The sequence below is a fragment of the Manacus candei genome, unplaced genomic scaffold (genome assembly GCF_025592945.1).
Source record: "Manacus candei isolate 608988 ecotype Guabito, Panama unplaced genomic scaffold, ASM2559294v1 h1tg000076l, whole genome shotgun sequence".
NCBI classification, from domain to species: Eukaryota; Metazoa; Chordata; class Aves; order Passeriformes; family Pipridae; genus Manacus; species Manacus candei.
Genome location: NW_026138124.1, coordinates 3,090,341 through 3,116,495, shown reverse-complemented (window position 1 = coordinate 3,116,495; position 26,155 = coordinate 3,090,341). Strand labels below are relative to the sequence as shown.

At 52.2% G+C, this 26,155-nt stretch overlaps 1 protein-coding gene across 4 annotated transcripts in view; it reads right to left on the bottom strand.

Moving 5' to 3' along the window:
- Nucleotides 1–26,155, bottom strand: part of MTMR4 (myotubularin related protein 4) — a 57,274-nt gene that overhangs the window by 13,900 nt on the left and 17,219 nt on the right. For 3 of the 4 annotated variants that reach the window (XM_051809517.1, XM_051809518.1, XM_051809519.1), the window contains exons 2-8: nt 22,757–22,830; nt 12,278–12,367; nt 9,456–9,572; nt 8,723–8,805; nt 8,415–8,581; nt 6,528–6,624; nt 819–932 (exon numbers count right to left, since the gene is read on the bottom strand). In XM_051809517.1, coding sequence (XP_051665477.1) covers nt 819–932; nt 6,528–6,624; nt 8,415–8,581; nt 8,723–8,805; nt 9,456–9,572; nt 12,278–12,367; nt 22,757–22,759 — 671 coding nt within the window. In that variant the 5' untranslated portion in view covers nt 22,760–22,830. Of the gene's footprint in view, nt 1–818; nt 933–6,527; nt 6,625–8,414; nt 8,582–8,722; nt 8,806–9,455; nt 9,573–12,277; nt 12,368–14,613; nt 14,806–22,756; nt 22,831–26,155 lie in introns of those variants that run through there. The other variant, XM_051809516.1, reaches the window with a different exon arrangement.

Genomic DNA, 26,155 nt, shown 5'->3' with positions numbered 1-26,155 from the left:
TGACTTGGCTCCAAGGAGGGACAGGCTCCCTGAGATAAGCTCTCCTCATTCTTACTCTACTGCACAACTGAGTTCTAGAAGCAGCACACGGTGTTTTGCCAGCATTTACCAAGCCATGAAACGTGAAGATGCAGAGTTAAGGCATCTGTAAATTCACTGGGCTTGCTTCCTGACTTTTGTACTTTCCTTTGCTGTGCAGATGTGATATTTTAAAGTTTTTTTCTACTGGGATTTGGTGACTGCTAACACAGAGTCTAAGGCTAGAGATCATAATGTACATTTTACACCAGGCACAACTGGCTGGGTGCACCTTCAAACCTGGCTGGCTTCAAACACATCAGTCTCCCAGGAGACAAGTTAGGGAGAGACCACCCCCTACCCTGCAAAGCTCTGTTCCATTCACCTGGCCTCCTACATCCCACTCTATGGCTTATTTCTGGAAGGCTGGCCAGGGAATATTTCATAGAATCATGAAATATCCTGAGCTGGGAGGGACCCACAAGGATCATCCAGTGCAACTCCTGGCCCTTCTCAGGACATGCCAACAATCCCACCCTGCACCTGAGAGCATTGTCCAAACCCTCCCTGAGCTCTGGCAGCCTTGGTGCTGTGTCCACTGCACTGGGGAGCCTGGGCAGTGCCCAACCAGCCTCTGGGGGAAGAACCTTTTCCTCACATTCTCAGGTAGGAGGCAAAAGGAACACCCAGCTCTTGCTGTCACCCCTTGCTCCTCAGCCCTGTGGAGCTCACCTGGCTGCCCAACCCTGTGCAGGACCACGTGGGTTTGGGGGAGAGCACAGCTTTGGGTTTGTATTTACCTGTAAACCACCACAGGGATCCTTTTCCATGACCTGAATGAAGCCACATTCTCCAGTTCCTTATCAGTGATCCAGACGGGGACCAGCAGCTTCTGGGGATAACTGGAACAAAGCCTGGAAAAAAGAAAGCATGAAGGCAAGATGAGGACTGGGCAGTCAAAAATCTACCCCAGAGCAGCTCACATTTCTCCAAACTCAACATGCAGGACTTTGGCTCTTCATCTCTGTCTCAGTACAGCCTCAACATGGAAAAAGTGACCCAAAAAGTGCTGTGAGGAACTGAGACAACTTCTTCTCACCTCAGGCCTCACCTCCAGGCCCATACTAAGTGTCCCAGTACTTCCCAAGGGTACCTTTGGAACATCCTCTGGATTGAAGAATGTGGGTTCAGAAGGGTTTAGTGGAACAGTCAGTAATTCCTGTGGGTCTTTGGTTTTCTTGCAGCAGGTGCAAACCCGGGTACACACAGAGCTTCTGGTAAACAATGACCTGCAGAACCCAGGCCACCTTGACACATTTCTCTGAGAGGAAGACACAGCTCTGCCCAGAAAGATGGCAATGGGGACTGGGTGTATGCAAATAAAATGACAGGAGGGAGATCTAAATAATACCTTGTCTGGTGGGGTGCCAGAAATCAGATTCCTAATAGGCAACTGAACATGTACCAGCAGTGAGAGGAGAACAGAGAGAGAAGAGAGCACTGCCAGAGGGCAGGGTTAGATGGGATATTGGGAAGGAATCCTTCCCTGTGAGGGTGGGGAGGCCCTGGCACAGGTTGTCCAGAGAAGCTGTGGCTGCCCCAGCCCTGGAAGTGTCCAAGGCCAGGTTGGAGCAATCTGGTCTAGTGGAAGGTGTCCCTGCCCATGGCACGGGGTGGGATGAGATGAGCATTAAGGTCCCTTCCAACCCAAACCATTCTGGGATTCCATGAAGCACACACAAAATTCCCGGAGTGCAGGGGGAGCTTCCTGGCTCCTGCAGCTCCTGCCCTGCCCCTGGTGCTCACAGCACAGGCTGAGGGCAGGCTCAGACACAGCAGTGCCTGGAAGCTGGACCAGCTGAGCCCCCACGGCCCAGGCTGACACAGGTGGGTACATGGCAAGGAATATCAAAGAGCAGCTCCAGCTCTAGGCTATAACCCACATCATTTAGCAGGAATGTTTCAGGGCAGATGGGGAGCAAGGTGAAAGGGGTGAAAATATCCAGCCAGCAAGCTCCAGAGGGTGGGCTGGTGTTCCTGAGCCCAAGATATCCCAGCTGATGGCAAAAGGCATGATATACCATTAATTAGTTTGTGATGCTAGTGAAGAACTGCCTGCCACAGTGCAAAAAGGCACTTCAGTGTCTAGACATCTCCTCTGAGAGCCCCAGGCAGAAAGCAAGGCTGGGTAAGGGATAAAAACAACAGGGTGAGGAATCCAGGAAGCAAAATTAAAGCTGTCAGGTAAGAAGGTGAAGAGCAGGACGTCTGTAGTAGGATGTCTAGGCTTGGACATCTCTGAAATGCCTCAGATTCCATGTGTAAAGTTGGACAGGAAATTAAAGAAGCACTGGAGCATGACTGAGGATGCAGGAATGTGGAAAGGGATAGCACCTGTTGAGGTCTGGAGGAACTTTTGGAATAGATGAGTCTATACAAGAATGGGCTTCATTGAAATGCAAACAGAATCAGTGCCCTGGCACCTCAAATGAAACATTAAGGGTGGTGTGTTACACTACAGACTGGGGAGAGGCAGGCCAGGAGAGGCTCAGAAGCATTCCAAGAGTTAAGGCACTAAAACTTGGGAAAACAGTAAGACAGAAATCAATAAAATTCAGGTAATGAAACAGGACTGCCTTAAGAAGTTAAGCCAAATTTAAGCAGGGTGCATAGAAACAGGCAATGAGGTCAACACAAGCAGACGTGTCTCTAGGCTAGAATTCCCAAAAAATACCACAGAGGAAGTGAAAAGCCAGGATAAGTAACTATGCTGGCTTAACAGCATCTTACAAACTTGATACAAGGAAGAAAATTAGTGGCACCCTAAATTTCAGAGTACAAGCTTTGCACAGGCTGAGCTTGTGAACACGGTGTGGGCATGTTCCAGGGAAATGTGAGGGCAAAAGTGAGAGGCTCAGAGCCACCAGCATCCTCCAGAGTGTGCCTGGATCAAATCCCAAGCCTGAACAGAAACAGGGCAGCATTGAGGCTACACTACCAACCCCTGGAGCGACAGGAATGACATCCAGAGATTCCTGTGGGAGACTTGTGTTGCTCCCACACAGAACACACAAGTGTCACGACAGTGCCCGAGACAAAGGCGACATTCTCGGACACGACCAGGTGCTTCTTGGTGCTCCCAGACAAATTATACAGAAGTCCCTGACTCTCTTATTTTGGGCCTAAACTGCTGCAAAGCAGAATAACTGAAAAATCACTTTGTCACAGCATTTATCACTCAGTAGGTTTAACAACACTTTCAGAGGGGATAATGATCCCATGACGGTAACAATGAAAAGGGTGAGGGGGGAGCTGACAGATATGATGGTTATTTAAACATTGAAGCATAGGATTGTTTAGGTTGGAAAAGACCTCCAAGATTAACAAGTCCAACCACCAAACCAGCACCAACACCATGTTCACCACTAATCCATGTCCTCAAGTGCCACATCCATACATTTTTTGAACATTTCCAGGGATGGGGAGTTTACTACCTCCCTGGGTAGCCTGTTCCAGTGCTTGGCAGTCCTTTCCATGAAGAAATTTCCCCCACTATCCAACCTAAACCTCCACTGGTGCAACTTCAGGCTGTTTCCTCTCCTCCTGTCCCTTGTTCTCTGGGAGCAGAGCCCGACTCCCCCCTGGCTCCCCCCTCCTGTCAGGGAGTTGTAGAAAGTGAGAAGGTCCCCCCTGAGCTTCCTTTTCTCCAGGCTGAGCCCTCCCAGCTCCTCCTCCTCAGACTCATGCTCCAGACCCATTTTTCAGCACAGAGGGAGCCCTAAAGGGAACCACTTTTGGTAGGGTGGCCTGGAACACTCTGGGACCACACTGAGCCCGACCACTGAGGGAAACATCCTTGGAACTGTGAGGTTTGATGGCAGAAAAAGGGCTGGAACAACACAGCCACATGAATTGGCACCTGTAGACAAGGAGCATCTTCTGACCACAAAGGTGGTGAGAGAAATCACAGAATCATGGAATATCCTGAGTTGGAAGGGACCCACAAGGATGGAATCCAACTCCTGGCCCTGCACAGGACACCCCAATAATCCCACCATGTGCCTCAGAGCCTTGTCCAAGCTCTTCCTTCACACATGTTTATCACTAACAGCCCTCACAGACTTATTGCTCACATGCTCCTACAACAAATCCAATCAAGGACACTAATTATCCCATTTCCAATGGTATGGACAGCATTAAAATCTATAGAGAACTGTAAAAAAATAAGACAAAATATTAATTAAGAGCAGTCCCAGAAACAAGTAGGAAACACTAGCTGGGTAAAGCAGCAACACGGAATTCCAGGCAGCTTTTTCCTCATGAAGTCAAAAACAAATAAAAGCACCACTGTAGAAAGATGAAACCTGAAAACAAGCATCAACAGTGGAGGAAAAGTGGATATTTTTTTTTCCCCTTTTTGAAGGAACTACGTGTGTACCAAACCCACCTAAGGCTGCCATGGAACAACTCCTCCCTCGGACAGCCTGGGTGCACCAGATGGGCAATGCTGGAGTGATCCCACTTCCCTGGGTGCACAGATCCCTGGAGATGTGGGAGCCAGGGAGAGCCCGTGTAATAATTTTATTATCACTGTACACTTTTATCAGGGCCAAAGGAGTGGTTGTTATAAGCTTGTACTGCTCTCATTTTATGATGGCTGTCTCCAGGAAGAAGATAATAGTTCCCAGATAAGGACATCTCGGAACAGACTTGAAAGACAAGGAACAAAGCCATTGCCTTGGAGTATCCTGTCTTTAACAACACTGTTTTGCCAATGCAGGGAAATAAAAGATAAAAGGACTATAAACAGTTAAAAAGTAACCTGATCCTTGTGAATAGAGGCAGGTGGTTATGATCAAAAGCCAAGGCAGGATTTAAAGACACACTCCCCCAGCAGCAAGAGAGAACTGGTTTGAGTTGCACAAGGCAATTACACCACCCTTGAGATCCCAGGATGTCTGCAGGAAGCTGGGACCTGCCAGCATCCCCAGGGAGGAACTCAGGCAGGTGGAGGGAAGCAAAGCCAGGCTTGCTGAGGTTTGTTTCAAAGTCCTTTCTTCCCTGGTTGGGTTGGAAATCAAACACCTGCCTTCAGAGAAGTTGGTAATGGCTGTGGATTACTGGCCAGGAAGTGAGGCACAGATGGTAAATGGAAGCTGAGTTTTCTGAAATGGTCAGAGGGAACCACACCCCAAAATTTAACAGGGCAGAAAGCCTGACTGCTCTCAAAGACATGCAGAGACTCTACCCAGGGCAGGGACCCTCCAAAACCAAGCAGTTCAGGATAACAAGTTTTATTTGACATCCTTGGAGAAACTGCATAAATGCAAAGTCATGTGGACAGTTCCAAAGCAATGATGTAGTCAGTGGGGACAAAGGGGAAACTGTAAATCACCCCCAAAATCTCTGCATTCTTAAGGAAGAGAAAACAGGCAGCAGACTGCAAAACTCCACCAGCATTTCCCCAGTCCAGTGTCTCAAGGCACTCCCAAAGAAACCAGTGTCCTGGAACTGTCCAGTCCACAGGTGATAGGGATGCCTTTCCTGGCTGAGACAGAGAAGAAAGACTGAGGAATACCAGTGGTTTCAAGGAAAGGATTATAGGGAATGCACAAATGAATATGTCCATCAAAGCTTAATAAAATCCTGCTGGCTTAATGCCACCTGCTGCAAAGAGAGGAGCAGTGCTTCTCCAAGAGTCCTGGGCTCCCCCAGGAGTAGAAAACCGGCTGCAAACACTGATGTGCTGGTGGGAAAGACCTTCTAGAGATCCCCACTCCAACTCCCTGCTCACCTGCAACAGTGAGATGGGAAACACCTTAATGATGGAGAAACCCCTCTCCCCGGGGATCTGCCCCAGCCCAGCAGCACGTCCTGGGGAATGGCTTTTTTTTCCCTCTCATGTCCATTCTGAGCCTCCCAATCTGCACTTTGTGGCTGCTGGCCCTTGCTCCGTCATGTACCCCTGTCAGGAGGGTTTCAGTCCATCCCCTCTGTGAATGCCCCCCCAGCAGCTGGAGGCAGATCACCCCTCCAGCTTCTCCTGCTCCAACTGAACGAGCCTTGCTCATTCCCAGACTCCCCAGCATCCCAACAGCTCTCCACTGGCTCAGTCCCAGCTCCTCACAAAGCTGAACAGCTGCCCCAGTGTATGAAAACTGTTTGTCATGTCAGAAAACAACTGACCAGAAAGAAACCCACGATGGACGGATCCTCCAAACTCCCCAATGTCTTCCAGGAGGAATTAGAGCCCCATCATTATAAACCACCTGAGTCAGCAATCACCTTCTCTGCCAGCTCTGACATTTGGGCTGTATTCCTTCTGCAATTCCACCATGTGAAAGGCGGAAAGAAAAGGGATCTGGCTCAGACACTGAACTGCCTGAGGGCTGTCGAGGCCAGGAAGGAGGATTAGCTGGAGTTTGACTCACCCGCCGCTCTGCGCGAGGATGAGGAAGGGAACGTAAGGGGAGAGGAGAGTGGGGAGAGCCTGGTGGGGAAACACTCACTTGTAGTTGTTGTTGATGTCGGAGACGCGCCAGACGTTCTGCAAGTCAAAGCCCATCCTCACCAGCTCCATCTCAAAGCGGTACCTCACGTGGTCTCCTGGAGAGCAGAGCACAGGGACTTACTGACAGCACCAAGGGCATCTGAACGTGTTCAGGGCAACTGTTCCAGGCTGGAGAGAATCCCACACTGCTCTGGGTTGGCAGGGACACTAAAGATCACAGAGTTCCAACCACCGGCTGTGAACAGGGACACCTTCCACCAGCCCAGGCTGCTCCAAGCCCCGTCCAACCTGGCCTTGGATGCTTCCAGGGATGGGGCAGCCACAGCTTCTCTGGGCAACCTGTGCCAGGGCCTCCCCACACTCTGATTAAAGAATTTCTTCCCAATATCCCTCTGGCAGTTTAAAACCACTCCCCCTTGTCTTGTCACTCTCTGCCAACACAAAAAGTCCCTCTCCTCCTGTTATAAGCCCCTTTAGCCACTGGAAGGGGCTCTAAGGTTACCCCTTCTCCAGGCTAAACACCCCCAGCTCTCCCAGCCTGGCTCCAGAGCAGAGGGGCTCCAGCTCTCAGAGCACATCCATGGCAAGGAGAAACTCCAGGGCAGCTGGATGGCAGCAGGGACAGTGCTTCAGAAGCCAAAAAGACTTGTCCCTCAGAGGGGTTCCTCTGTTTATTTTGTCAAGTCAGATCACTTTTCATCTGAGCACAGAGCAGGATGGAAACAGCCTCCCCATGTCACTGAGGAAGTGTGGGGAGTTAATTTAATCCACTTTTGCCCTTCTGCCAGTGACAGCTTCCAAAGTGGATGTTGGGAACCCCACGGCAAGGAGTACTGAGCACCCACCCCGGGCAGTTCCTTCCTCCAGACTGCTCTCAGACGCTGACTCAGGGTTTGCTCTCTTATTTTTAGCCTCACCTCACGAATTCTGGGTGCCTTTGCTGCTCCAGCATCAAATCTTGCTAATAAATAAATACTGCAAAGCTCTTTGCCTCAGTCATATCCTGCAGCAACAACTTCCACAGGTGAGTTTATTTATACTTGAGAATACTACTTTCCCTAAAGGAAAGACAGCAAATACCTCCCAATTGCTGGTGTTTGGGGCATGATAAGGACACAGAATTTACCTTTTCTCTACCAGCTTCTCTTTGGTATCTCTTTCAGCTCTACTATTGAACCTCATCCCTCTATCCCAGCCTCTGTTTGGACATTTCACTCAGGCTACTGCTGCTCTCCTGTAGGATCAGCACATTTTTTAAGCCTAAAACCAGGTTTCTCACTCATTTCAATCCCTTTTTGAACAGCTTAATCATGAATAAGACAAAGCAGCTGCAAGGGAACCTTGTGTTCCCAGAGAAGGGAAACTCCCAAGCCACACGAGGGCACCAGCACAGCTCTGGTGTTCTCTTTATGGATTCGAGGATTTGATTTGTGCCTGTGTAAGGACAAGCCAGAGCTCTCCACAGACCTGATCCCGGGAATGTCACAGCATTTCTGGGTGTTGGAGAAGAGATGCAGATGGGCTCATATTAATTAGGCTGCCTCAAAGCTGGTGATGTTTACAGGACTGCCTGAGTTCTCAATCATCATGGTGAGAGTGCTAAAGTATGGGATGTTTTCTTCCTTCACAAGGAGAAAGGGAAAAGCTGCTTCTGTGGTGCTGGCTCAGAATGTTCCTTATTATATTTATAACTGTAATTCTTTTTACTGTGCTTGTTCTCCTGCAGCACCCAGCCATCAGCTGGACTCAGGATGAGCCAGCAAGGTGAATCTGGGCTATGGCTGCAGCAGAGCACAAGACACAGCCAGACAGGGTTTATGAACAGCTAAATTGCACTGCAGTGCTCCTGGGCAGAGGAGCAGGAAGGGGACAGGGAGGAGCTCACCCGGACGGCACAGATGTGCATGTTGATCCTCCTCATCCACACAGACTCCCAAGCACCAGGCGTGGTAGGCAAATGCAAAGAGGTCCTCAGGCTTGGCAGGGCGGGCGATGGCTCGGGTCAGCCTCTTCAGCCACTCCTGGCACTGCTTGAAGGTGGAAAAATGGCACCTGCGAGCACAAAGGCAAACCAGCCTCAGTGGGGACATTCACCCGTGGCCATGGACAGCTCAATTCCCACGGCAGCACAGAGGGAGACACCAGAGCTGGTCACCCAGAGCAGCAGCCACCCCAGAGCAACACAGCAGGTACCTGATCACTTTGGAGTCCTTGCAGACGATGTGAAGCTGGAACATATCCCGACACTCCACACTTTCCATCATCCTCAAAGGCACCTGTGGGGGAGGGACAGATGTGGGGCATGACAAGGCACAGCACGACAGCAGCCCCAGCAGCCCTGCCCGTGGGCCCCTCACGCTCACTCACGGCTCCAGCAGCAATCACGAGCTGCCACTGGGAACCACAAACCCACTCCTGGGGCTCTGGAGCTTCATGACTCAGCGTGTAGCTCCTTCCATGATTACTATTCTGATGCCTGCTCTGTCCCTGGGTAATCTCCCACCGGGGGCCAGTTACTGACTCAAGCACTTCCAGCCAAACACAGGTAACTGAGCCCAACAGCAGCTGCAGTAAGAGGTGGCAAGTCGAGACAGTGAGAGAAAGCCTCAGGCTCCCACTGTCTGACTCTGGGTTGGTGAGAAGTCTCATTAAAACTGGCCTGCAAGAGACCTCAACAGCCTTAAAACCACCGAGGTTAAAGCTTGAATTTAAAGACAACAGCAAAGGAAAGGCCTAATTAGTATCCAAAAGAAAACCCCATCCTCACGCCTCAGGACAGCAGCAGAACAGCAACTGCATGCCTAGAGGCAGCATCAGGCCTGGCATCCTTTGAGAAGCACCTTCCCATGCCACAGCCCCCTGAGAAGGGTTATTCCCACCCCTCCCCACACTGAAAGCACGCGGGAGGTGCCAGATCCAGACTCACGTTGATCACGGAATCCTTGAATTTGATGTGCAGGCGGTAGTTGGAGATGGCGATCACGGCGTCGTTGGCATGGCCCAGGTACTCCACCCCCTCACCCTGCAACACAGTGAATGGCACCTGCAAGGGAGACAGCGCTGGGTCAGCACCCACACACAGGCAGCACATAGCCCAGCCACAGAAAAGGAGATCCTTGTGCACTGGAATTCCCAGAGCTGCTCTTCCCACTGCCTCTGCAGTGCATCTCCCATGGGAAACCATTCCCAGCAATGTGCTCCTCGTGCCCTGAGAGCTGACAACAGCATGGAACAGCACTGGACCCACTGCCCAGCCCCACACGTGGATCTGCTTCCCAAGGACGCCTCCAGAGCACCTCCTGAAGGATCATGCTTATGGAGAGGTGTGAGCACACACACTGCACACCCGGCAGTGAGGGTGTGCAATGGGGCAGAGGGATCGATGATCCCTGCTCTTAGGAGAGGGCAAACCAGCCCTGGGACAAGGGGCAGCACTGGAAGGGGCTGCCCAGGGAGGTGGTGGAGTCCCCATCCCTGGAGGTGTCCAAGGAAGGACTGGACGTGGCACTGGGGAACAAAGTTGGGGGTCAGGCACAGGACCTGATGATCTTGGAGGGCTTTTCCAACCTTAATGATTCTGTGATGGATCAGAATTCCCTGCCCCAGGGCAGTGTCACCTATGTGATCCTGCACCACTTAAATGGCCATCACTGTGAGACTCATCACCACTTACCATCCAGGTAAGCAAATGAACCAAAGTTGTGCCCAGTTTCTGCTCACCAGGCAGAGGGAATCTCTCTGTATAGTTATTTGTAAGACTGAGGAAGCTTGTCCTGGTCAATCCACAACAAAGCTAAAGTCACCTGAATTCAATTTTTTTAGTGTTAAATATCTAGATAATCAAGTGTCTCTGTGTCCCTCCCCATCAGCCTGGACATGCCGGAGCTATTTTTAAAACGTGGGATCCTGGCAGACAGTCAAGTCTGACTTTTCTTATATTAAAAAAAAAGAAAGCAGAACAGCCTAAAATTCACCAGGCCCCTTTGTCCTTAGCTAATCAGGCTCCTCCTGTTCCCTGAATGCCACCTACACCAGGTGATGTCGGCAACCAATTATGCAAAAAATGTCATGATGATTTATCATTTCAGCCAGAGCTGGAACCTGCCAGACAGGGCAGCTGATGGCACAATTCATTACACTGTAATTAGTGCAAGTCAGACCACCTTCTCTTTATTTCTAACTTGTTTCTAAGGCTTGTGCTGCCTAAAAACCTGAATTTCCTGGATTTCAGACTTCAAGTGACAACTGTACAAACAACTTCTTCTTTCTTTGTACAAAAATAACCACCTTAGACTGGCTTGTGTCCGAACACCCTTTAAAAGTATTAATTATTTGCCATGAAGAGAATATCCTCTATTTATTTCAGCAGTTTATTTCTGCGTGCTTGCCAGAGCTGTTTTTAGCTGGCATGTGTTTCTTCTGCTTACGTGGCTCTTTCACACAGCACCAGAAGGGAGACAGATTAGAAAGGGATGGAAAGGCTGCAAGAACTGACAGAGGGAAATCCTGGAATAAACTGGCAGGTGCCTGAATACAGCTTGTTATCAAGCCACTGGCATCCTTTTGGAATCACAGAATTGTGGAATGATTTGGGCTGGGAGAGACCTTAAAGCTCATTTTGTTCTATAACCCCCTGCCATGGGCAGGGACACCCTTCACTAGCACAGGTTGCTCCAAGCCCCGTCCAACCTGGCCTTGGACACTTCACTTTACATTCAAATAACAATTTACTGAAGGGAAATTACCCTTGGAGGGGTGATTTATGGTCCTCCATGCAGAAGACTTAAAGCAGAGGCTGTTCTTCTCCAGGAGCCTCAGCTCAGAGTCATTTCAGCAGCTTCACCCCCCCAAAGGCCTCAGACCTGCAGCCTTGACCCCAACAACTCCTCAGCCCGTGGTTGCTCCTTCAAGACAACACCTCTCAGTCCTTGCTTTGCCCAGCACCTTTTGCCAAGGCAATGCTGATCCCAGAACAATCTCAGACACTGCAGCAGCAGCGGGAACAAGGTGAGCCTGGCTCCAGCCCCAGGAGGAGGACGATGAGCCCTGGATGATGTCAAAGGAAGCACCAAACCCCCGAGGGCTGTGCTCCTGCCCTTGCTGCACAGTGGCAAAGCACCCGGGGCTCTTCCAAGGGTTTTTTGCAGCAGGAGGCTGGCACCATATGGAGGTGTCTCCTTCCAGCCACTCTGCAGCAGGAAAATGCCAGGAGCAACGTGTACCAGGGCCAGAGCAGGCAGTGCAGTCACTGCACCAAGCACGGCCCCGCTCCAACAGGACAGAATATCCTGAGCTGGAAGGGACCCACAAGGATCATCAAGTCCAACTCCTGAGCAAATAGCCCATACTGGGATAGAACCTGCAACCTTGGCACTATTAGCATCACACTCTAATCAACTGAGTTAATCCCCTGTCCCAGGGAGCATCTCCCTGCTGCAGTGCCACGCAGGCAGCGTCACGTTCCTCACTGCCAGCGAGGACAGGGAATACCCAGCCTGGCTGTGCCTCACATCATGCTCCAGCCTCGTTTCCCAGAGGCAGGAGGTGCTGTACACATCCTGGCAGGGCTGGGAAGGCAGGGATGGTGCGTTTGGAATGACTGGCAACACGTGGAAGGACCCACCACTCCAAATGTGACCTTTGGCACCGGCCAGCCTGTGTCCTCCAGGCTGTCCTGGGCTGGAGAGCCACCCTGCAGAGCCCAGCCTGTCACATCCCAAAGCTGTTTGGGTGTTCTGACTTCCTTACCTGCAATGATTCCTCCTCCTTTACGAGCTCCTTCGGGGGGAACAAGTCCTTGGCCTGGATGTACTCCAAACTGGGAGGGCCCTCCTCACCCTGCATTGCAAACAAGAGCACACAGTCAGACAGGTCCCAGTCAGCACGTGCTGTGAAAGCCAAAAACTGAAGCTGCTGGATACTCTCAGCACCCCAGGAGCCTGGGGATGCCTGTGCATGGAAATGCCTGTTGTGCCTCTGGACCCCAGCAGCTCCTCTGTCTTTTGCAGAGTCCCCACAGCACAGTAAAAGGCCAAAGCAGGTCTCCAAGTCCTGCCTCTTCCAGCTGAGTGGTGTTTGGAAAGCCAAGCAGATGCACCTTGGCCAGCACAGGATCTGGGACTGATGTGACAGTAATTTGTCACGTCAGCTGTTCCCCTGGTACCTCCCCCGGTACCACGGCAGACACAGCATGACACAGAGGGTTTCCATCTACAGTCCAGCCTCAAACAACTCTTCCTCCTCTTAAGGACTGCTTTCTTTGAGGAGTTTTCATTTTCACTTTCAGCCCACAAAAATCTGGCAAGAGTCTGAAGTTTCTTGAGGAGAATATACAAGTGGGAAAAGTAACCCAACAACAACTGCACCTCAGTGCACCCAGTTCACAGCAGGCATTACTGACTGGTGCCAGCACCCAAGCAGGGCACTGAGCCCCAGTGGACGTGTCCATACTGCTCAGATGGACACCCCAGAAAGCCCATGGAGGCCTCAGGGTGGTCTGAGAGGACACACAGAGCCTGAACACGCCACCCTTGACAAGCAGAGTGTGTGTCTCAGTTTAGGACCTGGGAATCTTCAGTCACTCATAGAATCATAGACTAACCCGAGTTGGACAGGACTCACAAAGATCAAGTCCAACTCCTGGCCCTGCACAGGACACCCCAACAATCCCCCTGTGTGCCTGACAGTGTTGTCCAAACGCTCCTTGAGCTCTGGCATGAAATGTCAGTGCCAATTTTCACCAGCCCTCCCACAGACCTTGTCAAACCACCACATTGTCTGAAGGAGCAGTACTCAGATGCTCACTGCTGGGAGCCCAGGATGGTGTTAACTCCACATGTATTTGGTGTGGGAATGTTTTCTTCGGAATGCCTCCTAACTGTAGCTTCTTTAGGCTCCAGCATTTACCAGGAAACGCTCTGTTCTGTAAGCACTGAGTAATATTTTAAAATGAAATATCTTTCTGGGTATGCCACCCAAGCCAGAATCTGAATTTTAACCTGAAGAAAGGAGATGCCAATCCTTCTGGCTCAGGAACATATAAAATGATGCTGAATCCCCTTGTGTTAGTGACAGGGGCTGAAGCCTTGTCATCCACAAGAACAGCATGGCCTGAGGCGCTCTCTGGACCTCAGACGGGGGTGACCAGACCCGACCCAGCCCATCTCCAAGGAACCTGCACACATGCTGTTATAACTGGTGTAAAACTCGGCATCAACCCCAGCTAGAGGGAAAGGCACTGCCCCTCCTCACCCCCACTGTGATGGACACAGGGCACAGCTCCTGCCAGAGACTCGCTCCCACGCCGAGGCACAAAGGGAAGGTGTGTGCCCGTGCCGGTGCGGCAGCCGGGGAGCAGAGATCTCCCATCACCACTTTGCAGCTCGCAGAGAAATCCCAGTGAGCAGCAGGAACTGGAACAGGGCAGCCCGAGCTCTCCACCGGCCTGGGTGTCCTTGAGTCCCGCCTCGCCTGCGGCGCAGGGCGGGCGGGAGGCTGAGCATCTCCTGCTGCCACATCCCATCCCGGCGAGCGGCAGGGCGGGGGCTCGGGGCCCCGCGCTCTTCACGAGCCGCCTGAAGCCCTCAGAGCCCATTTGGCCATGAGTCCCCCGGGGAGGGGTGGACAGCGGGTCTGCACAAGGGGCATCAGAGCAGGAAAACTCCTCTCCCCGAAGGTATAGAAGCCAGGGAGCTCGGGACGCCCTCCCAGCACAGCAGCAGCAGCACAGGAGGGGTCCTGCACGCCCTGCGAGCGCCGCAGCCATGGCGGGAGCGGAGCTCCCCTGGGGTCGGGTGCTCTCCACGGTAATTTTCCAGCTCCAGGCAAGGACCGGGCGCATCCTGCGTGGCACATCATGGCACACGGTGGCCGGGGCCTTCGGGCTGCTCAGGGACTGCCGTGCCCTTGGACCGGGGCAGGGCAGCGGTGACCGGCCACTGTGCCGCCCGGCGGGAGCCAGGAAAGGGGATCCCCCCTCCCCACGCCCAGCTGGGCAGACCCAGGGCAGAGGATGCTGGAGAGAGCATCTGCCTTACGGCCCCGCTTCCATGGAGGAGGGGAGGGGAATGAAAAGCAGCACTTACAAAGCAGTTGAGCATGGAGCAGGAGACGCGGCCTGGCAGACTCATGTTCATTTCCCGAGGCGGCAGCAGGGCCGGGCAGGCACAAGCAGCATCTCCTCCCTGCGGCTCCGAGCTGCGGCCGCGGGCCCGGCGCTGCGGCAGCGTCCCCGTGCCCGTCCCCGCTCCGCCGGGAAGGGCAGGAGCATCCCGGCCGCCGGCGGCCCGAGCAGGTGCCGCCGCCGCCGCTGACAATGGAGGGAGGGCGGGCGGAGGACGGGCAGACTCCTCCTCCCTCCCGAGGCGGCCGAGCGCGGCTCTGCCATCTGAGCGTCTCCCTGACAGGCGAGGCAGAAAATGGAGCGGGCGGCGCAGGGACCGCGGCCCCGCCGGGAGCGGCCCCTTCCTCGCCCCTTCCCGGCGGGGCGGCCCCGGGAGGTGCATTCCCGGCCCCTGGCGCTGCTCCCGCCGGCACCCGCCTCGTGCCGCACTGATGGCGGGAGCGCCGGGAACAATAGCGGGAAGGCGGCTTCATGGTCCGGCACCGAGTCCTCTGCCCCGGCTTTGCATCCCAGAACTGAGCCCTCCGCCCCAAACCCTCCACCCTGACATCAAACCTCTGCCCTCCGGCCCAGCACCGACCCCTCGGCCACAGCACCAAGCCTTCTGCCTCGGCACCAAGCCATCCACCCCAAGCCACCCACTCTGGCACAGACACTTCCACGCCAAGCCCTCCAGCTCAGCGTTGACCCCTCTGCCTCGACCCCTCTGCTCTGGCCGTGCTCCCAGATGTTCATCCAGGACCTCCCGCTGCACCTCTGAGCCTCCATCCTCTTCCAGTCCTCTCTGCCTGGACATGGAGATGAGGACAAAGGGGCTGCCCTGCTGCTGGCTCACTGCACAACACTCCCAAGACTAAGTCCCCCTTCCCAGGAGCTCCCGTGCGTGCAGGGAGCAGCTGGATGTCCCCAGCTCCCACCAGCACCTGTGTGCCCGAGCTCAGTCCCTGGTGTGGGCAAGGCTCCCCAGGGCCACTGCTCCCCTTGCTGACCATGTGGACAGTCAGCTCCCATTTGGCAACACTCACAGACACAGATGCAGGAGATGCTGTGGTTGAGCACCCACACCCCCCAGGCCCCCCAGGAGCTCACCTTTACTACTTTCAAGCCCACAAGCAAATAGCTCCCAGGTCACAGCCCATCCTAGAAGCCACAGGACAGTGGTTTCCTGGGGAAAACCATCTCCATTTCTACCATCAGCTGCTGCTCTGCCTCCACCGCTGAGCCAGAGGGAGAATCTCTTTCTTCAAACGTAAAATTAAAACCCGGCCCTTCATCAATCCTCCAAGGCCCAACTGTTTTGCTCAAATCACACCAGCTTTCTGCCCTGAAAACAAAACACAAATCCAAAACAGAGCACAGCCCGTAGCTGTTGAGCTCCTCTTAGATGTGGTTGCCCCAAAACCACCACAGACAGCTCTCCCCAGCAATACCAATGAGATCTCAAAGGGTTTTTCTCAAGTCAGACAAAAGATTTGGGCATTTCTCTGCAAAATTGTTTGGTGTTAGATTATTCAGAGCTGCTTTGGCCATGGGACAGCTTTGTGACACCCAGACCTGCTGCCTGCTGTCACTGCAGGGCAAAACACAGTTCCCTGAGCTCTCTTGCTGGGAAAACAATCCCACAGACTGCCCAGGGTCACATCGGATAAAAGACTTAGAAAAACATACAACCACACCTGGAGATAAGCTGTGAAATCCCATTTCACCTCGGCTCTGTCCCACTCCAACATTTACATGGAGTGGGGTGGGTGAACATCAGGCACTGCCCATCCTCAGGGGCACCCAACTCAAGCTGGCACCCACAAACCAAAACACAAGGAGAGTAGAGGGATATGGATGAGGACAGAGAGTTATGGATGAGAACAGAGGGTTAAGGATGAGGTTATGGATTTGTCTGGGCCAAATGTGAGTGGCAGGGGAGGTGCCCTGCTCCCTGCAGGTTCTCTGAGGGGAATGTCAGAGGTGTGCTGAGCAAGCAGAGCAGCAGAAGGTGGAAGAAACCTTTTATACCGGAGAGAAAGTAGAGCTATAAACACTGTAAAGTCAATATTTATTCTTTTTCCTAACATGTATCAAGGGAAAAGCAGCACAGCAGGCCTGGGGAACAGCTGAAGCACAGGAGTCTCTCGGGCAGAGTTCGAGCATACATTGTTATTGAGAGCAGACAACACATGACCAGTGTTTATAACACACAAAACCATGGACAAGGCAGGTAAGAGTCTGCTCTGACCCATGGCAAGATTTTTAGGACCAAGGCTCAGTTCAGGGCCTGGCATGGGGCCTGTTTGCAGCTCGAGTTGCAGAAGGACCTTTGTAACCCCCCTAAGCCGCAGCTGCGCCGAGTTAAAGGGCTGCTGGTCAGAGCAGGACTTTGAATTTCCAACCTAAGCCGACCTGAACGCCCACAAATAGAACTGCTTCTGCTTTCACTGAAGTATTTTTGTACTTTTAGCATTAGAAAAAGATTCACACATGGCTTAGAAACTTCTGCCCGAGTGCTGAGCCTGGAGCAGAGCAGAAGCAGATCTTGCCCTGCAGTTCAGTGGTTTGACAGAGTTTCAGGAGGAACTGGATTCAGACTCTGCTTTCACTTCCTTCAACAGTTCCCAAAATACCTGCCCTCCTTTCCCCTCCAGTGACCCAGGCAAGGCCAGGAGTGGTGCTGGGCAGCTGGGGTGGCCCAGCACGGGACCGCAGAGTGCCCCAGCCTCCTGAGCTGGCTTAGCCACAGGGATTTCCTAAATGCCACCTCGGATGCCTCCCTGGCTGAGCAGCTGAGTTCTGCTCCACTATCACGAATCACCGAGGAAGAGAAGGTTATTTTCACACAACTGGGCTCCTCCTTGTGCATGTGTGTGTTCATGCAGGCAGAGAGAAACCTCCCTCATCATCTCCCAGCCACAACAATCCAAAAGGTTCCTCGGCTCTGAGGAATCAGAGCTGAATATAACCTAGGCAGTTGGTAGGGATTAACCCTTTTCCCTCTCACTAGTACTGCACAGTGTTCCTGTGCTGCTCTTCCCACCCCTCTGGGCACCTCTGCTCCCACCCTGCAGGTAAACAGCTTGCAACCTCTCCTGAGGGTCCCCAAAGGGATTTAGAGGCTCGGAGATAACACAGAGCTTGGCAAAGACAGGACTGGCATTCAAGGGGCCATCCTGCAGCCTCCAAGGGAGATGATATTCCCTGTGGAAACATGCCTGCATGCACCAGGAGCCCAGCCTGCAGCATGGGCTTCACAGGGGTGAGCTGCCATCTGGTCCCACGTGCCCAGGGAATCTGTACTGGGAGCAGGGGACAGGCACAGAGATGCTGAAATCTCTCTCGTGACCTGGAGCCAGTCAACACCTTAAATGAATCATTTTGCCAATGGCTGGCCCAGCATTCCACAGGTTTGGGAATGGGTGGGGGTCAGGGAGCAGGTAATTCCCACCCTGCCAGGTCACCTCTGGCTGCCCCATCCCTGGAAGTGTCCAAGGCCAGGTTGGAACCTGGGCTAGTGGAAGGTGGAGGCAGGGGAGAACCAGACAATCTTTAAAGTCCCTTCCATCCCAAACCATTCCATGATTCCAAGAGGCAGACCGGTCACATCCACTGCAGGGAGGTGTCACCACACCTGACTCAGACTTCTGTGGGCAGGGACACCCTTCCCGACCCTGACATGGCTTTATCCTCCATTTATTGTTGGTGCCACAAATAAAATTACTGTAAAATTATTTCCTTGGGCAGAAGGCACCACATCTATCCCTTCTACAGAATAAGGGTGGGCTTTTCATCCCCCCAGCACAGTGCATCCTGCAGACAGAGAGGAGGGAGGGCAAGGGATGGCAGGGATCCGAATGCACAGCCCTGTCCCTGGGAGCACATCCACTGCCCAGACCGCCCTGATCTGCCTCCAGCTGGAGAACTCTGACAGGAAAATTGGCAGGAGGAGCTGACTGCCCTGGGAAGGGACTTCCAGGACACGAGAAGCAAGACAAAAACAGCCAGGGCAGCTCTGCTTGACAGCCGGGGGCTCTGGCAGCAGAGGGGCCATCAGGGTACTCCAGTTTAGATCCTTCCAGGTCTGAATATTTGTTTTGGATGAAGATCAAGGTAGGAACTGGTCATCTAGATCTTTTTTTTTCAGGTAAGGAGGGGGAGGGAGAGACTCGTATCATTTATCTCATCCTAGAATTTAAAATTTCTCCTCTTCCTGCTTGGCAGGTGCCTGCACTGGGATGAGATGAACTGCACTCAGACACGGATTTCTCTCTCTCTCCATAAACTGATGCAGGGAGCTGACGAGCTGTGGCCAAAGGGACTTCTTGTTCTGCCTCCCCTACTTCTGTTGCATGAAGGGCATCTTTGTTTTGGGTACCCCCTACAAGAATAGTTCATTTCCTCAAAGCCTAAGGATGAACTAAAAGGCTGCTGAGCCACTGAGGTGGCCTCCCAGAAATAAACCCCTGAACCTGTGCAAAGAGAAGTTGCTGGTTTATAGCCCATAAATCAGGACTGGGATGGTGAGTTGTCGTCTTTTCATCTTCCCAGGATGACAGAAGAGCTTACAGATCTGTAATACTGCATTTAGTATTTGCTCAGGAATTTGCCCAGAGGTGAGCACGGAACAGAATATGGAGAAGGAAACCTTTGAGAAGAGGGACAAAAGGGCAGAAGTCACGGGCTGTCGACTCCACGCACCTCAAGAGGGAACAAGGGAGGGCTGAGCTGCAAACCCCCACCTGGGAAAAGTCATGGGCCCCTCCAAAGGGTAAGAACCGTCATGGAAACTCAGATGTTTACCTTCCCAGTATTCCCAGCAATAAAAAGAGGGAATGCTGCCATGGGAGCTGTACATGCAGTGAGAGCTGAGCACCGAGCAGAGCAGCACCTGCACTAACGTACCTGCCAGGGGAGTTTTAAGTAATGTATTAAGGTACCAGGGCTCCATTGGCCAGAGTTAAGGATTAAACCAGCACTAGTGTGGTCTTCAAGGTCATTCCCATCACAGCTGGTCTCTGGGGAACAGCAGGAAGAGTCTTGCAATCCCACCTCTGAACTGACACTCGCCCAAACATCTGTGCAGCAGAAAGGGCAGAGCAGCTGCTGAGCCACATCTGGGCTGCTGCTGAGTCAGGGAGAAGCCTCTGGGCATGCCCTTGCTAACTAGGGGGCACTGGTGCTGTGCCCTCTGCCTGCAGTGATCACAGGGAATTCAGGAAGCACTCAGCGGGCCTGCAGGGAACAGGATTTCCACCAGCCCTGGAGAGCTCCAGCCCCAAAGCACCCCGGGGTGAGCAGACAACATTCTGGAGCATCCATTAAGCAGCAACCCACCTCCAGCCTTCCCTGTGTTTAACTTGGGAGTCACAGCCTTCTGGAGAGGTCCCAGAAGGACTCCAAGGAGGCTGTCAGGGGTTTACAGCAGCTCTCTTTGCCTTCAGCTGCTGACAGAGGCTCAGGTAAGTAGGTGGAGGCAAGTGCTTATTTCTCCAGCTCACAATTGCAAGCCATTTTCTCTCCCTTGCCATGGGAGACAAAAAGCCTGTAAGTCCCTTCCCAAAATGGTGGGTGAGGAGGGGAGTTGTGGGGTTTCCGTGGGATTTTTTTCCCCCAAGAGAAAATAATGATTTTTTTTGTTTTTAAATCGAAGGAACATTTTAATAAAACATGAAAAAGCCCTAAATCCTTTTCAGAAAGGCCTTTGAAAGGGTATCTTTCAGGTGCTCATGAGGAGCAGAAAATCCTCTTGTCTAGAAGAAACCAAGCTGTGGTTACACCTAAGGGTGGGCAAGGCCAGGTCAGGATAAGATCTACCCAGACACAGGAAAGGAACACAGGAAAAAGAATAATAGGTCTGAAGTTCCAGTCTGTGCACCCCAAAAAAACACAGAGCTCCAGGGAGGGGCGACGAGGACAAAAGTGGCTTTGCTACAGAGAATTTAAAAGACTAGAGCTCTTCAGATGTCTAAGGGGAATGTAAAATATGTATGTAAGAAAGAATGTGAATGTCTAAGGGGACTGAAAATGCTGAGGGGCAGGAGGTGCCCCCAGGCAGCCCCACACTTTACTGTTATTCCCTTTACAAGAACTGGGGACCAACCAAAACAACACGGGGCAGGTTCCAAAACACGGCTGGCACAGCTCTGACACACCGGGTTGCTGCTGCAACGTCTTGGTTTTGAAAAGCCTGATGAATTCACAGATGAAAAACCTACCAAGGGCTCGTAAAACATCAGTGCATTGTTTCTGGATTACCAAGATCCTGCAGGACCTGACAGGTGAGGGCACACACCTGAGCCATGTTCCCCCTGCAGCAACCACTGGTGGTCCTGTCAGTGGGTGTCTGACCAGCCTGGCCTTCTCCACGTTACCTGGAGGGCGTTTTGATGCATTTTCCATGTGTTTATTCAGGTTTTTTTCCCATTCATATCTGGATACATCTGCATCCCTCTCACCCCCAGAGAAGCTGTTGGGTTTTACACCTCCAATGTGACACCAGGGTAGTTCCAAGGGGAAGTGTAAGATCCTTTACCAGGTTATGATGGAGGTGTTACTTTCACCTCTCCATCCCCGAGAAAGTTCCTCATCCTGCAGCTCTTCCAACAGGAAGCACAGGAGATCCTGAGGCAAAACCAGGGAGCAAAGGATAGGGACTACCCCAAAAATGCTGCGTGTGTAACTACTAGAGCTGAGAGTTCAAGTAATGCAGAGAGCATGTTTCCTTTCCTATTCCAGTTGTTAACAGAACACGTGGGGGACAATCCCTCAGGAGATGTCACGATTTCCTCGAGCACTCTGCCAGATTTTTATCCCTTTTTTTTTTTTTTTAACATGTTTAACCTAAATTTTCATGTCCTCAATTGGAATTTCCAGCCCTCTGAGTGTCTCTGCTGTTCTCCTCAGCACTCATTCCCCCACGACAACACGCTCCTGGCAGTGGGAGCACAAAGAAGCTGATGCTAATCCATGTCACTGCAGCAAACTCAGGCTCTGCCCACCCACGGCCCCACATGCAGATCACCCCTCTTCAAACTACCACCCTCAGGGCACTCTCAGCATATTATCTTTCAACATTCCCAGTCTCCAGCTTTTTTTTCCTCCCAGCAGATCCCTCGTATTTTGGGTTATTTCTTGCTGGAGGCATTAGAGGCCCTTTATCCGAGTTTATCAGCAATCTGGCTGCTTTGGCTGGGGTTCAGATTCTTTTCTACCACATTTTTCTGTGACTAATTCTTGTGAAATTTCTGCTACTTTGGTGGCACCAGAGCTGTTATTAACATGGTGTTAAATCCTTCACTGAGAGGTGACAGAGGAACACAATGAGAAACCACAGCAATAAGTTTTAAAGTAAAAATAAATCATAAGCCACAAATGTCACTAGTCCAGGGAGACAGGAGAGGTTTCTAGTCTTACTTCCTTTTTTCCCCAATCTATTCCAACAACAGGTTTAGGGGTAAATGTATCCTGTCAACATCATCTTGCTGACAGTGATAAAAGCTCTCTGTGTTATGTTATTATATATAATACACAATACTATAGCACTCTTCTTGTTCATTCTTGCGTTTCTTCTCATGCATTTAGCAGCAATACAATATTTGGACACACAGAGAAACAGACCACCCACAGAGGACAGAGGCAGACTGGAATCATGGAATCATTCGGGTTGAAAAAGCCCTCCAAGATCATCGAGTCCAATTGCCAAGGCCACCACTAACCCATGTCCCCAAGTGCCACATCCACGTGTCTGTTAAACCCCTCCAGGGATGGGGACTCCACCACTGCCCTGGGCAGCTGGGCCAGGGCCTGACCACACTTTCTGTGAAGAAAATTTCCCTGATGTCCAACCTGACCCTCCCCTGGCACAGCTGGAGGCCGTTCCCTCTCCTCCTGTCCCTTGTTCCCTGGGAGCAGAGCCCGACCCCCCCCGGCTCCCCCCTCCTGTCAGGGGGTTGCAGAGCCAGAAGGTCCCCCCTGAGCCTCCTTTTCTCCAGGCTGAGCCCCCCCAGCTCCCTCAGCTGCTCCTGCTGCTCCAGCCCCTTCCCCAGCTCCGTTCCCTTCCCTGTACACACTCCCAGCCCCTCAGTGTCTTTCTTTAGAGAGGAAATAGGATATCGACTCACCATCCTCAGACACCGTCCAACCTTTCCTGGTTCAATCACAGCTCAGTCTCTTCTTGTTCCTCCACAAGTCTCACCTGCAGCAAAGAGGAGACAACCCAGAGCAGAAGCTGAGTTTACAGGAATTGAGTTTAGAAAGGAAATTAGTCCAGAAGTTTAGTTTACAGGAATGGTACTCCAGTATGAACACAGAGGGGGAAAAAAATCAAGATTCCCCCATGGCCAGTGCCCTGTACCTATCCCTGCTGTCCTTCAGTTCATGCCCTTTCCAAGAGCTGCTGGAAATCAGATTCAGTATCACAGGGGACACACCAAATCCTTTAGGACAGCCACTAACACAGCACACAAGACTCATCACCCATCACAGGTACAGGTACAAAACCCACACCTCGGGAACATGGGAGGGAGCTGAAGGAAGACAGGCTTGGCCATTGTGGTTCAAGGACCTGGAGAGGATCCTTCTTAAAGAACTTTTGAGAAGATTGCTGTGGACCTGGGGAGGAAATCACCTCTAAAATCCAGTCCTGCCAGTGCCATGAAAAACCAGCAGCCCCTTCTGCCAGCTTTGCCCCCGCTCACAGGCCACAGGAGGCATTTCTGGGAGGGGAAAAGCCAAGCAGCAAGACTTAAAAGAGGTCCTGCTCCAAGAAAATCCTTTCCAATAGGATCAGACAGTCCCATGGGTGATCCTGGAAGCTCCACTGAGGAAGCTCTCTCCAATATGGGATCATTTGATCACCAGCATCTCTCTCACTCTGCCTCAGCTCTGCTCTTCCAGCCCCACTCAGGGGCCAGGCTGGACGTGGCTTGGAGCAACCTGGGCTAGTGGAAGGTGACCCTGCCCATGGCAGGGGGTGGAATGAGATGAGCTTTAAGGTTCCTTCCAACCTTAGGGGATTCTGTAATTCTGCACATGTCCCAATGTTCATTAAGTACAATGGTTTAAGCAGGGATGTTCAGTATTCAGGTGCAGCTTGAGGATGGCTCAGAGCTCACCAACCAAACCTGATTTTTGCACGCCAAAGCTTCAAGAACACTCAAGGACTTTGGTAATTTTTGCCACCATTAATTTTAACCTCTCTCCTCCTTAGATGAAATACAAATGCCAACAAATGTGCAACTGGGGAGTGTCTAAACCTCCCACACAGCACACCCCAGGCTGAGCATCCCCCTCCTTCCACCACTGAGGAATTGTGTCAGCTACAAAAGAGCTTCTGAATACCTGCCCAAGGCTTTCCCTTACTCAGGAATTTCCTTCCCAGTCCAGAATAAGGTGAGGTTTGACACCTCCACCCCACAAGACCAAGGTGAATCAAGGATTCAGGGTTGGAATGCGAGTCTCACCGGGAGCCCTGTGGGAAGGAGCTCCTGCCCTGCTTGAGGTTGGAATCATTATCCTTGGCCTTTCTGCTCATTGCTCACAACCTGCCATGCACTGGACAGGAAAGGACAGGAGAAAGGAATGGGAGGTCAGAAAGGACTCAAAACTTATGCAATATATTGATATACTTAATTATCTTTATAGGGCCATGGAGATGCCCCGAGCGCTGGAGCCCCTCTGCTCTGGAGCCAGGCTGGGAGAGCTGGGGGGGTTCACCTGGAGAAGAGAAGGCTCCAGGGAGAGCTGAGAGCCCCTTCCAGGGCCTAAAGGGGCTCCAGGAGAGCTGGAGAGGGACTTGGGACAAGGGATGGAGGGACAGGAAAAGGGGGAATGGCTTCCCACTGCCAGAGGGCAGGGAGAGATTGGATACTGGGTAGGAATTGTTGCCTGTGAGGGTGGGGAGGCCCTGGCACAGGTTGCCCAGAGAAGCTGTGGCTGCCCCTGGAAGTGTCCAAGGTCAGGTTGGACAAAACTTGGAGCAACCTGGTCTGGTAGAAGGTGTCCCTGCCCATGGCAGAAGGGTCTTTAAGGTCCCTCCAACCCAAACCATGCCATGATATTACCTTACATTTAAAAGCAGATCACCAGGTTTCAGGAAACTATGAAAAAAAACCCCACAATGGGAATCAAACTTCCTAGGAAAACAGAAAAAGCCAAATACTGCAATATCACCCTTCAAACCCAGATCAGCCTGGCTCTTTTCAACCATAAAAGCCTTTTTTCCACTCTTTAGAAATGATCTCACATCTCAAGACTTCACAGAGAAACGAGCAGCAGCCACCACACCACTGGGAGAGTCACTGCCAGCAGGTGACTTACAAGTGAGGTGAGAAGCACAATTAGCAAGGGAAGTAAAATGTTAAATATGCTTTTTTCAGGACATCTGAAGATATCTGAATTATTAACACCGAATGACACACGAGGACTGTTCCTGCAGAGCAGGTACAGATTTATCCAGTCATTACTCATGGCCACCTCATTTTCTCAGTTCCTTCCTCAGAGGAGAAGTTGGTAATGGCCAGAAACTGAAACTCTTTGGCTGTGTCATGTGTGAGGAAGTTCCTCCTGGCTCCCATCCCCCAGCTCCTCTGGAAAGCCACAGTTGCCCAAGAAAAAGGCAATTCATGGCAGGGGACTCTGCATGAGCTCAGCCCGCAGGAATGCTGTCACCCTTCCATCCCCAAGGGCTTCCTCCTCCTGTCAGAGCAGGGATGGAGCTGAAGGGGCTCCTGAGGATCCATGGGGTGAAGAAAGCCAGGAGATACCACAAAACCCCAAGTGCTGCTTGTAGCACCAAGGACCTCCAACATTACCCGAATTACACCTGGCCCAGGCTCTGCTCCTGCACTTGTGTGCTTCCACATGTTCCTGTGCTGGCATCCCAGATGCATCCCCCTGTTTCAGGACTCCTCCTTCCAAAGGCTGTTGTGTCCTGTTGGCTGCTGGCTCTGCCACTGTGGCTTCCAGCCAAAGGGTCTCCAGCCCTCAGGAAGGAGGTGGCAGCTGCCCAAAGCACCCAGCACTGCTGTCCAGCACCTCTCTGGGCTGGCAACCAACACCTTTCCTGTGCAAGTCAGGTTTGGCAGCAGCTCAAGGGTCTGTTTCCCATGCAAAGAGGTTGGATTCCCCCAAAATCCAGGTCAGAAGCTCCCCTTAAAATCTCAGTCACAGGGGATGGGCTGGGGGTGGCACCTGCTGTGCCAAGGTGGAGGCTGATGCTGTGGAATTAAATGAGACCAGAGACAGGGAAAGCCAAGACAGAAAGGATGGAACTGGAGAGAAAGTAAGGGAGAATGATGCCCTTTCACACACAGATGGAATCACACAGTCACAGAATGCTTTGGGTTGGAAGGGACCTTAAAGATCATCTCATTCCAACCCCCACTGTCACAGACAGGGACACCTTCCACTAGCCCAGGCTGCTCCAAGCCCCATCCAACCTGGCCTGGAACACTTCCAGGGATGGGGCAGCCACAGCTTCTCTGGGCAGCCTGTGCCAGGGCCTCCCCACCCTCACAGGG